The following is a 12569-nucleotide window of genomic DNA, read 5'->3' as shown; positions in this document are numbered from 1 at the left end:
TTCACGTTCAAAAGTTAATTTCCCATCCTGGCTGGCTGGCATACTCAGAGCACAATGGCTAAAAATAAAGAAAAGGTTTTATATAAGTTTAATATGGCCGATTAAAATCAATTAAAATCTGATAAAAAAATATCAACTATCACCAATAGCTGCTGTGTACAATCAACAGTATCTGCAATAAGCCTCGCCCCAAGTTTTGGCCTGACAGAGGTACACACTGGAAACGGAATTTGTAACCTGTTCACCGATCCACTTGAGATCTCCTATTACATAGATGTACAGTAGAGCGCTTATCGTTGAACTGAAACTGAGCCAGGCTCAATGTCATTCAAAACCTTCTAGGCCATTGCTTTAATTAATCAGATTATTTCTCTTCATGCATAGGAGACCACAATCCTGCCCCCATACTTGTCAACTTTATTCTGCGTGTTAACCCTTTACATAAGAGGTCAGCTTTGCATGTACACAGTGGTGTACACATACCAATGAATAACTGCGTGCAAAACATGTATCTCCAAATTAGGAACTCAAAACAAACCAACTTAAAATGAAACGCGATAAGTCTATCAAAGCCAGGGTTATCTGAGTTTCACACAGTCATGGTGGTCTTGTTAATATAACAAACGAGAAGAGATAACGGTGATATTAAATGATATTGCTCTGCTAATGGCTGTTTAAAATGATTTCACTTCGCAAAGCTAAACCATAAATGCCAAACGTGCTTGCATGATTTCCATTCAGAGGCCTGGCGGGGGGAAAACGCAGTAGCAGCGTTAACTATGTGTTGACGTGATGTCTTTGAAGTGGTTACAGTCTAACTTGACCTAAAAATGTCCAGAAAAGACGAGTGAGTGACGACCAGGACAGATCAGTCTTTGACCTACCAAGTAGGTCTGTCAGGATAATGATGTTATCGACTCCTCATTATGTGTATATGACCTTGATAATGTTTGTTGACCTCATTTTAACATTTTACTTATTGTTTTGCTTGTGTGTCTTTATCTTTTTCCTGCTTTATTTATTCAGGATATTTTAATATTTGCCCAGATTCCAAATACAATGTCTGAATATAAAGAATAAAAGTTCATTACTCTTTGGAAGATGGATTTGACTTTGGATTTTGCTTTTTCATTACATATAGATTCCATTTATTTGTGAGGGCCATGCACGCATGCAAGATCCCTTTTAAATCTATGATATCCAAATCCTAACCATTGCACAAAAGGCACCCGCATGACTGTTGCCACAAACCAAGGGAAAATAAATCAATCCCACGGTCAAATGCATTAGTGTGATCTGAGACTGTGTGACCTATTGAAAAACCGCCCGGGATGGACTGATGGAGAGGGGGATGAACAGAAAAAGAGATAGAAAAACTGTAACCCCTGATCTCCACCTACCTTAAAGACATCAGAGAAGAATCCAGAGCCGATCCACTCACAGGTGAAGTCATCAAGGCGTGTGAGACAGGAGAAGGCACTGATGAGGGCTCTGTAGGATGAAGGCCACACCCTGCCCACCTGGATAAGACAGGAACAGACTGGTATCAACAGGCTGAGGTGAAGTCTTTATATGATGTATAGGACCACTGCTACAACTTGTTTGTTTGTCCAGAAAAATGACAAAGAGGTAGAAAGATAATGTTTCCTTTTATATGGGGCATGGACTGGAAGACTAGATCTAAAGACTGATTGCACCAACATACACAATGAAGTCTCGAGGCAACCCTGCAAACCTCTTAATGCCCCCAAATCTTCAGAGAACATGAATTCTAGTGCGTTTCTATATTACAGTAAAACAGAATATTTAAACTCAACCAATCAACGATGATCAATGAGAAAAGACACAAAGGGTACAAAGTGTGAAAAGGTTGATGGGCAGACATGGATAACATGTACGAATAACCATTAATCCCAACTACCTCTAGTCTGAATTTGAATATAACTATTTTCAATGATTGCCAATATCTATCAAAAAAAAAGCCACTTTTAATCTTTTTTTGTTGGCTGTACAATCACTGTACTTCTGCCAGGAACTTTGGTGAGATCCCAATTTTCATTCCTTCCTTCCCATCTTCAATGAAACCTGGAAGAACCACTTAATAAATTAAGGCTTTCTCCTCCAGGACGAGAGCTGAAGCAATTCATTGTTTTATCAATAAGCAAATCAACAGAAAATCATGATAAACTATTTGAATAACTGAACTAGTAATTTCCATTACTTTGGTGGCAGAAATGCAAAACATTTGTTGGTTCCAGCTTCTAAGTGCCATAGCTGCAATCCTACTTGTAACACACTGCACTATTTCTAAATGTATTTGCTGTTTTTGGTCCTTTCATTTTCATTTCTTGTACACACAACTGTGACATTGATGGCAAGGTAGTAACCTGTTAAAATCAAAGATGAGATTTTTCCTGGGGTCTGTACCAAACAAATAACCTGACACACCAGAAGGTTTGAACCATTTGGAAAAGCACTACTAGAGACGGTTTGAAAAAAGGGCAGATGACAGCGGGAGAGCACTACCACAAGAGGAGCCTATTGGTAAAAGAAAAAATTGTTGAAGCCAGTCAAGAGAAGAGCAGAAACATATTCTCCATCAAGAAAATCCTTCAGTTCCTTCACTCAGCCATGTTGCAATTTGCAATATATCGATTCTTTGTTTAGTCCTACATCACAGGAACCCTAAATACTATAATGTATGCTCCGCACATGTGAAATACATTGTATTCTTAATATGAAAAACGACTGACCTGTGAAGGTGGGTTCATGCCCATCTCACCGACCCCAACTCCAACACCATCTCTGTCCTCATTGATACGCTCTGGTCGCGTAGGAAACCCAGCGATGGAGTTGCGTTTATTCCGGTCCATGGTGATGTGAAAGATGGTGATACCAGTGAGGGTGATATGGGCCTTTTTCTGTAATGTACCCACATGACAAGAGGACTAGATTGTTTTAATGGGTTCCACGGCAGCACATCATTTACTCAGTCCTGGGAGAAAATTCGTCACACTCATAGACTTCAGTTTAAAAGTGTGTTCAGGGCACTCCTGGTAAAACACCCTGGCTGCATCCAAGGTATTTCTTACTAGTCCGGTTCTTCACTGCTTGTAACTGCGGAAGCCACCAGGATGAGAGGGTTTTCACATGTTTGACAGATGTATGGTGAGCCTTTATAGACCTAAAGAAAGGAAGGAGAATAATTAATATCTGGTTATTTCTGTGGTTTCATATTAAGAGTTTTTGACACAGAAAAGATGGAGTTGACACATTAAACACAGTATAATCACATTAGTTTCCGCTCTAGAAAAAAAGACAGAAACACAAGCTAACATGCTATTCTTTCTTGAAAAGTCTGGCTATTTATCTAATAGCAGCTGTAGCTGTGGACTGGGCCTTGCCTTAGGATGGATGAGACAAGCCAGTATTGCTCAACAGGCCCAAATGTAATGGCTGTAATAGGGGCCGATTGTCCAATTATGGGAGATTAGCCAAGGAATAGCTCAGGACCTGGACCTTTCTGCCATCCAAAACAAAATCAGCAGGGTACAAAGGGTAACAGGAAAGGAAGTCTCTGGCTAAAGGTCTTTTTTTTTTTAATTGTAAACAATGTGGCTTTCATATCTGCGTATTAGGAATACTTTATTTCAGACAAAGTTTGAGTTTGGTTATGAATATTCTTCCCAATACATTGAAAGAAAAGAGCAGGAACATTATACTGAAGAACACATTCCTCTTCACTTAGACAGGAGAAAAGATTATCCCTTTGGCCATTTCTCTTTAAGACTTTGAGTAATTACACACTACAATTGAGCTTCTTATGCACGATTGTTGAGTAAATTAATGAGTAAAGCGGCCTTGATTAAGATGAAGATTGGATAAAGAGAAATGACCAATTGAAAAATGATCCAAAAGCTGTGAAGAACCTGATGGGCCGCTGACTATTATGCAGCAAGGACATGTGTAGGATGTAGGGAGATTGTATCCATACGTGTGGAAACAATGTAATCAATCGTGCTAATTATATCTTAATTGTCATTGTTAAACTGCTGTACCAATGCAAAAGTACATATAGGCCTACCATGAAAGGAAATTGTCTTAAAGAAGGCTGACACAGAGTTGCACTCATGGGAGATTTTAACTTTCAACTGCTTTTCAAAGTAATGACATAAAGTAAACAATGACTCACTTCCTTTGTGGTTTAACTATTCCATTAAGTACCTGTGTCCCACAATGAGCTCATGTATACCATAAAAAGAGTCACAGAGTTCACACATGATTGCTTTTAATACTACAAAGCCTGCCCATGTGTACTTTGAGATTTCTCTTCCCACGTGCAGCACTGACACACTGCAGTCACACTGCTTATGTCAGGTGGAATCAGAAATTTACAATGTGTGTACACAGGAAATAACTGGAATAGTTCAGTAAAACGTATTCCAGTAAATGGGACGTAACAGTGGTAAAAAGTACAATTTAAAAAGGGATATAATTAACTGACCTACATGAATCCAAAAGTAGGAATACAAAAGTCAATCTTAGGCCAAGAAGTCTCATAAGATCAGATCCTAAAAACAGCATCTAGATGACACAGCAAGATTCTGCCTTGGTCCGTTAGCATTACATCACAGACACTAACCTCCACGAGAGATACTGTAGAACTACTGGACTACTTCTGACATCATTCTCTGTCCCAGCCACATCCTTAAAAGGCTTTTCATCCTCCACTTTCTTTTTTCTCTCCAATGACACCTCATTTTCTGCTTTGTTGGAATGGTATGGCAGAAATAAAAGTGCCTGTGCCAAGAAAAATGCAAGCCACAAGTGCCAGGCCTTGGCTTGCTTTTCACATTTCAGTAGCTTTTCCATACGAGAGCAAGAACGGAGACACACATCTGATCTGTGTCTTTCTATGTGTGAACGAGGTCAGCTAATAAGATATAAATTCACCCTTGATTCAAAACAGCAGGCAGCAACAGAAAAGAGTTTGCGTGTCCGCACACCCACACCAGTCGTCAATACACAAACATCCTACACTTGCTAGAATTTCAGTCATGCAAATGATGCAAACGAATAAAAACTCCAAAAATGTGTTCTTGTAAGAGATACTGCGGGTGGGTGAAAATCAGTCTTCATCCAGGGTGATCGTCCAAGCCTAAAGTAAGACACTGACAACCAGAAAACGCAAAAATATATGTCATCTAGTATCACTCTTTGGACAAACGGCCCAACTACGGGGAAGACAAACTAACCACATACAATAAAACAACTTTAAACCATTAAAATACATATCATACCATGATAACCCTCAATATGCTTCTGGAAATCTCCTTGATGCAAGTGATTAGAAGAAAAAATAGGCAAGGCACCATAGTTCATTACTATATTTGTTTCCAAACTACTCCCTATCGCCTATATATCCAAAGGGCATGCATTTAAAACACCACAGCAAAGGGACCATGCATGGAAAAGGGTGGAATCTTAAAAGTCCGCCTTTTTTTGGTCTGTAAAATGTGGCCTGTTGCTACTCCAAAACAGATGGGACATCTCCAAAGGCAGCCTCGGGCCACATGTTTTAACAGTAGTATGGGGGCCTGAACACTCTCCAGCTGTGTCCCTGTGGATTACAGACTAATAGAAAATGTCAGCAATAAATCAAAACTTAAGTGATGTTATAATGATAGGTTGCAGCCAGGCTTAGAGTGTCTCTGAAGGACACGAGGTATTAGATGGGCGTGTGTGAATGTGTGTGTGAGACGATTATTTGTTCATAGAGAAAGAGTGTGTGTGTGTATGGGTATCTGCATCACAAAAGAACAAAAAACAAGCTCTATAATGCTGATTTCATCATAAGCACATCTGCTGTTCTCTTCTGTTAACCCTTATTCTAAAAAAGAAAATCTAAAAGTAATTGTCTGTTTTGGTACTGTGCTGGCCTTTTTCCTGTGAGTCACAGAGGCAGTTGAGAGTTCACTAAAAGAGCAATCTTTATCAAGTATTTGAGCAAGGTCACGTTCAACAAAAGTGAATAGAAGCCTCTTATCTGACCACCATCTATTGTGGTAAACTGCCATGATATGTGAGCTGCTGCATACCTGTCATTCTTCAAGGGTTTAAAGTAATGAACAAGTCCATGGGGCAGGCACCGTGGAAAAAAACCTGACCATTATCTGGATATCATAGACAGCTAATGAGTGCATGCTGCCAGAACAGCTTGATGCAACTAGTCATATTAAGCAGAGGTTGTTTGATGAAGAATTAATAGCTGGATCAACATGTTCAATGTGTTGAAGTGAACGCCACACAGAGAATGTAAACAAACCATTGCAGCAACAGTCGGTGTTAGCTTCTACTACTTGTTAAAGTTTGACTTGACTTACCTTTTTCACAGATATATTTGGAAGAACAGTTCAAGCTGGATACCATGCCTCTCCAGGGAATTGTAATTTTCGAAAACGACAAGCGAACCGCGAGATAGCAAAGTTGATAAGCCAGCTAACGCTAGCTGACTGACTGACTGACTGGCTAGTTTGTCAACAAAACTCGAGCCAAGCAAAGAGCTAACATTCACCTACACACACAAAACAGGAAGTTTTTTCGTCGCGACGGTTTTAGAGTCCAAAGGTTGTATTCTCAAGGTGGACATCAAGTCTGTTTATGTCGGTCTTGTTTCCACAAAAGAGCAAAGTACGATGTTTTTTTGTGCCGCCCGGGATAATATTTCAGACGATTGTTGCTGTTTGACAGCTCCGTTGCCTCTGCTCTCACCCGAGGAACTCCCACCGGGCCCGCCCACATCTGAGTGGCAGGTGTACGAACCAATCAAAGGCCAGGGATCTCTGCGTGCATGTGCGCGCGCGTGTTAAATTCTCAAACGGTTATTCTAAAACAAGAAAACAACAAAAGTTTATAAAAAATAAAACAAATTAATAAATAAATACAAAATAAATAATACAAAATAATACAAAATTAATTTTAAAAATACAAAGATACAAAATAAATAAATACGAGGTAAATAATACAGAATTTAACAAAATAACACAAAATTAAATAATAAAAAAAATAAATACAAAATTAAATAGAAATAAATAAAGACATAATGATAATAAAAACATAAATATAAGTTAAAAAAAACATTTTTTTTTAAATTAAAAGTAGTCCTTTTTTCGTTTCAATGGGAGGTGTTGGAGTTTACTCTTAAAGACAATTCAAAGGACAGAAAGAGCAGAATCATCAACTTTGATCATAAATTAGTTTATTGTATAGTATAGTTTTATTGTATAGCTACATTAAAAAGAAGAAGAAGAAGAAAGAGAAGAGCCAGAAGCATTCCAAAGAGTCAAGAGACAATAAAAGATATGTATATAAAGATAGGACACTATAAGAATGCTACACTGAATAAAAAGGTTGGATACTCGGACACATGGCTAAATAGAAATGATCACGTTTTGGAGCAAACTTTTTCTGTAAAGTAGTCCATTTTGGGTAACAAATGGACCTCAGCTGCTGTTTTGTTGCTTTTCATTTCACACCATTTTTATTGTGTCTCACCAAAGCTCTTTGATGTGCACCAAACTGGAGAACTTAAAGGCAGTGGAAGCCTTTTTTGTTTTTTATTAAACTATTATTTTTTCAGTGGCTAGATTACTTTCACAGAAGGCCACTGGTTAAATGTTGCAAATAAAGTCAAATTTGGGGGATTTATTGCCCAATAAAGAAGTTATTGGCATGTGATTAATTTAATTATTTGATCTGTATAGACTTAAAATGCATTTGCTTTTACACACAATCAGGTATAGAATTAGCAAAGAAACTTTACAACGAATACTGCATTATGCAGTATATAGCCACCCAAATAGGTCTGATTCAGTAGAATATTTCTTACAAGGGCAGGTGCTTTGAGCTCACATTTATGCTCTCATGGAAATAGAGTGACATCTGGTGGACAAAATGAAGCAGCACATGACACTTAACAACAGCAAAATACTTAGTCCCAAAGCTGTTATTATCTTTAAATGTGTCATGTCTTTGGTGCAGTTTAGTGCAAGATTTGAGGTAACTTTGTGTGGAGAGGGTCCTCTGCATAAACATACACCATACAGGTCAAAGTTCAGAGAAATGTATGTGCATATCTGTACGTCGTTGGTCTTGGAGGGCATTTTGAGGTGGGGTTCCTCTGAGATGATGCAGTGTAATGTTCCCAAATTGGTATCAGTTATAGAGTAAGATATTAAAAAGCAGATTTGTCTGATAAAAGTGAATGAACCTACTGAAGAACTTGTTTAATGAAACTTGAAATTGTGTCTTTGGTGATTCTTAATGTTCTCTATCTTCAGAAATATAGCCAAGGATTTACATATATATAGATATATATATACACAAACATTTTAGGGGAAACTATTCTGTGAACGGTATACAGGATACAAATATATATATATACCATCAGATACACAGTGGTGTATTAAAGGTACTGTCAGTTTTATTTTTTTATTTTCAACAGGTTAATGCACTGTGTAGTTTTTGGGAAGAAATTTGAATCTTCACTTTTTTATGCCCTAAAAACTAAGTCAACAAACTCTCTTTGTTTTTATGACTGAATAAACAAACTGCCCTTGAAGAAAAACACAATATCATACTGTTTTTATTTTGTTTATATGTGGCGGACCCTGCCACCTTTCCAGCCTCAAACAGTGTTCTGGGGACCTAATTTTCCTCTGAGAGCTTCTGTATTCAGTTACGAAAAAATTAATATTTCTGAATTTGTACCATTACCTCATCAATACTGTAAATATTAAAAATCTGAGTTTGAATTTCTTCTCCAAAACTACACAGTGCCCCTTTAAACATGAAGAAAAAGTACAATGCAAACTTATAGGTCAGCATTACAGGCAGGCGGCTGTGAGTTTTGTCCCACAGTCCGCACCGTACATCCTCAATCACATGACCAGCAGCGTTTCCTGTTACTATTGTATTACACTTCCATGTTTTTCACCTCAAACAGCAGCTGTGATGTAAAGTACAACGGACGAAACTGTAAACGTTGCGTGATTTGTCCCGCAGAGAAAGTTAGCCTAACATCGCTAAAGCTAGCGGAGGTGCTGATCCGGGACAACATGGCGAACTGTGTGGCTTTCCAGAGCAAGTTATCCTCGATCATGGAGATGCTAGCTAAAGCTGCCGTGGTGGAAATCAGTAAACTGTGGGAGGACGGCTTCACTCTCGTACAGGCCGAGCTTCGCCGGAGAGAAAACGAGATTGAAGCTCTGAACAGAAAGTTGGTGTTGATGGAAAACGAGCGGTTATCGGTCCTGTCTCAGGCTCCGACTACAAATCTGTCTTCATCATGTCCGTCCAAGAGAGAGCAGCAGAACAAGCTGCTGCCGCCTACCGGTGATGGTGAGAACGACCACCGACGAGACAATAATAGATTATAACAATGTTTGCTTTAAAGGGGCACTATGTTGTTTTGGAGAAGGAATTCCAAACTCTGAATTATATTTACAATAGAAATGAGGTAATGATACAAACTCATTACCTAAACAGAATAAACAAGCTGTTCTCAGAGGAAAATAAGGTCCCCAGAACACTGTTTGAAGCTAGAAAGGTGGCAGGGTCCGCCACATATAAACAAAGTAAAACAGTATGAAATTGTGTTGTCCTTTAAGGTCAGTTTGTTTATTCAGTCATGAAGACAAAGAGTTTTTTTTGTTCATTTTTTAGGCATTTCAAAGTCAGTCAGTGAAGATCTTTCTCTTCAGATTAAAATGTCTTACTTACCCAAAACAACATAGTGCCCCTTTTAACATTTATTTAAGCCTTTGCAGGACATCATTTCACATAATGTGTAGTCATGAGTTGTATGGTACAATATAATACTGAAGAGCAAAAATGAAACTCAATAAATTGATCAACTTTTTGAAATCAATTAGTAGCTTAAGTAATTTATCAAGTAAAACTACCAAACATTTCCTTGTTCCAGCCTCTCAAATGTGAGAATACTCTGCTTTTCTTGTGTTATAAGTCAACATCATCGTAGACTACCAGACTAGGGCTGCATATAACGATTGATTTATTCATCTTTATCAAGGTAATTTATTTGTGCAACACAGGATTACTTAACAAAATAAAAGCTGGCTTTCCTTCAGGCTACACATAGTACACACAGATACATTTAGAAAAGAATTGGATAAAAAATAAAATGCAGTGAAACAATGTACAGTACACCCCCCAAAAGCACCCAGTTTATCTGACCATGAGTGTTTTGATAAATCGAATGTTTTTCTTCAACCAGAAGGCCATAACATTTGAAACCTTCCTTATAAATATGGTGATCATTACACCTATATAGCAAGTACCAGCCTTTGTAAATTACAGTAGATGATACTTGAATTCCTGGTGCATCAGTCACAAGAAGAAACTGTTTTGAATGACCATAGCAAGAAACCTTCTGGTTAAATAAGGGTTAAATAAAATGCTCCTTCTCTGTCGTTTCAGTGCCGATTATAGATTCAGTCCAGACGTTGTCTTCTGATCAGGGCGTCAGAGAGAAGGCGGACACCTCGGCCAATCACAGAACACCACCACCTTCACAGACAGAGGAGAAACAATGCGAGCGGCTCAAGTCTGACCACTGTGAAAGTAACAGCAGAGAGGACGATGATGAGGACTTAATAGTCAAGCTAGAAGACGAGGACGACGTCCAAATTGTGGAGCAGGTGGTGGACTCTGATCACAGCGTTAACGACGGAGCAGGTCGCTGTGAGATGGAGCTCGACCTCCCACCTGCTGAGGTTATGGAAGAACAAGAGAGTCAGCAGTGGTCCTCGGTTTCAGTGGGAGACAGCGACGCTGCTGATGACTCAGACTGCTACTTTGAACCAAAGCAGCTTTCACAAAATCTGGACTCAGAAATCCTCCTCATTCAGAACGCTTTGGATATTTTTGATAATTCACCGGAGACAGTGTACTCGGACAGGTTCATGAGGGACAACGGACAAGGTGTGTCAAGCAAATCGAGGGCTCCTGTGCCTTTTAGCCAAGCTCAGCCAAGTCAACCTATAGAAGCAATAAATAACCAAGAGAGAGGAGTGTCCATCAGGTTCCACTCAGAAAAACAACCACAAACTAAAAACACATCGGCTTTCAGCCAGGACAGCAGATTCTTTCTCTTAAATGACCCCGAGTTGCACAAAACTATAGCGAGGCGGCACATAAAGGAGAAGTGGTTCATCTGCCCGTTCTGCGGCAAAAGCTTCGATCGTGTCAGCCACTTGGAGATTCACCAGCGAATTCACACGGGAGAGAAACCGTACACATGCGATACGTGCGGCAAGAGTTTTTCTCAGAGGAGTAACCTTCGCACTCACCAGCGGACTCACAAAGAGGCTCTATCGCAAAATGCAGTTTGATTCAATAGATACTGAAGCAGGATAAATAGAAATATCTGTCTAGATGAACTAACAAATTCTCTTTGTATTTTGATATTACTGAAAAGTAATGTAGCCGACTGTTTTACTGTGCACTCCTGTTTTTTTGGATATATAACTTTGACATAGCCTTTATTGTCAGAACTAACTTTGGTACTTATGTACTGTTTGTAATTCCAGCCAGTTAAGAGATTTATAACAAAAACACGTGGAATCCTGGTGACACAGCTGAATATTGACTCTACAGGTTATACATGCGAGCACAGATTGGTCGTTGATATTTGGCTGTTTGATGGGAGTCAGTGTGGATCAGACAGGGATGGAGATCAAACCTCTGACTGTCTGATATCCCTTGGTACTACCATTTTATAATCCTTCGTCTATTATCAGCTTCACAAAAGAAACGGAGCAAGTAGAGCAGCCCAGATCTGCATCTACATTAAATTCCTTGACCAGATAAAAAGACAACCACAGCACTTACAGGATGAGACTGAAGTCAAACTTGACTCTGGCATCATGTGACAGTAGTAGCGACATGAATTTGTTGATGTCTTTGTAAAACTGCTGAAACAAGCAATTTGACGTACAGTTAAATGTGCAATATGTAAGAATTTTGGTTTAAAACAATCCATCAGAGAGTGAAGAAATAACAGTTTTATGTTTTATGTTATGGCACCACTCCCCAGCAGCATTCCCAAAAGGGTCTCCCCCTCCCGGGCCTGAAAGCCTCCTCCTCCTGACAGTCCAAACCAAGGACGTTTAGTTTCATATTTACTTCACAGACACAAGAGTGATCCAAAATTTCTCATTTAACTCTTGGCAAGGAAGTGAAGAAGCATACTTCTCAAAACATAGAGCCAATCGTTTTATACTGAGGATCTCTGTGATTACTGAACTCATCACCCCGTCACACACGGTGGGACCAGCCACCCTGTGAAAAAAAATGCTATACTTGTATCCACGTTTCAGTCATTACCGACCTAATGAGGATGTAAACGTCAGAAAAAGGAAATCACTACAATCTAATATAAATGCTACATTTTTTGCAGCAGCTGTTATTAATGATGCCCTTTAACCCTCATGTGTGAGCTGAAACAACCTTATCCCAGGTTATAATAAAGAACAATGACTGTTTTATGG

At 39.0% G+C, this 12569-nt stretch overlaps 2 protein-coding genes across 2 annotated transcripts in view; one reads left to right on the top strand and one right to left on the bottom strand.

The window, feature by feature from the left end:
* Window positions 1–6779, bottom strand: part of LOC311266113 (dual specificity testis-specific protein kinase 2-like) — a 31502-nt gene extending 24723 nt beyond the window's left edge. Inside the window, exons 1-4 of the mRNA XM_084368304.1 lie at window positions 6384–6779; window positions 3093–3184; window positions 2754–2921; window positions 1401–1520 (exon numbers count right to left, since the gene is read on the bottom strand). Coding sequence (XP_084224430.1) covers window positions 1401–1520; window positions 2754–2873 — 240 coding nt within the window. The 5' untranslated portion in view covers window positions 2874–2921; window positions 3093–3184; window positions 6384–6779. The remainder of the gene's footprint in view (window positions 1–1400; window positions 1521–2753; window positions 2922–3092; window positions 3185–6383) is intronic.
* A 2184-nt stretch (window positions 6780–8963) lies between these two features.
* On the top strand, window positions 8964–12563 carry LOC311266684 (uncharacterized protein). Its single transcript, XM_084369180.1, has 2 exons — window positions 8964–9399; window positions 10498–12563. Exons 1-2 carry the CDS (start codon window positions 8985–8987, stop codon window positions 11409–11411), a joined length of 1329 nt encoding a protein of 442 aa, XP_084225306.1. The 5' UTR covers window positions 8964–8984; the 3' UTR covers window positions 11412–12563.
* The last annotated feature ends 6 nt before the right edge of the window (window positions 12564–12569 follow it).

The sequence above is a fragment of the Pagrus pagrus genome (assembly GCF_965226575.1).
Source record: "Pagrus pagrus genome assembly, chromosome: 12".
Lineage (NCBI taxonomy): Eukaryota > Metazoa > Chordata > Actinopteri > Spariformes > Sparidae > Pagrus > Pagrus pagrus.
Note: the sequence above shows the minus strand (reverse complement) of the source record. Positions and strands in the feature narration are given on the sequence as shown.

What these genes read in the sequence shown, in the direction of transcription:
- LOC311266684 (XM_084369180.1), top strand. Translation starts at nt 8,985, where the DNA reads ATGTTTTTCACCTCAAACAGCAGCTGTGATGTAAAGTACAACGGACGA. An exon ending in GCTGCCGCCTACCGGTGATG is followed by an intron (nt 9,400 to 10,497) that starts GTGAGAACGACC and finishes CTGTCGTTTCAG; the next exon opens with TGCCGATTATAGATTCAGTC.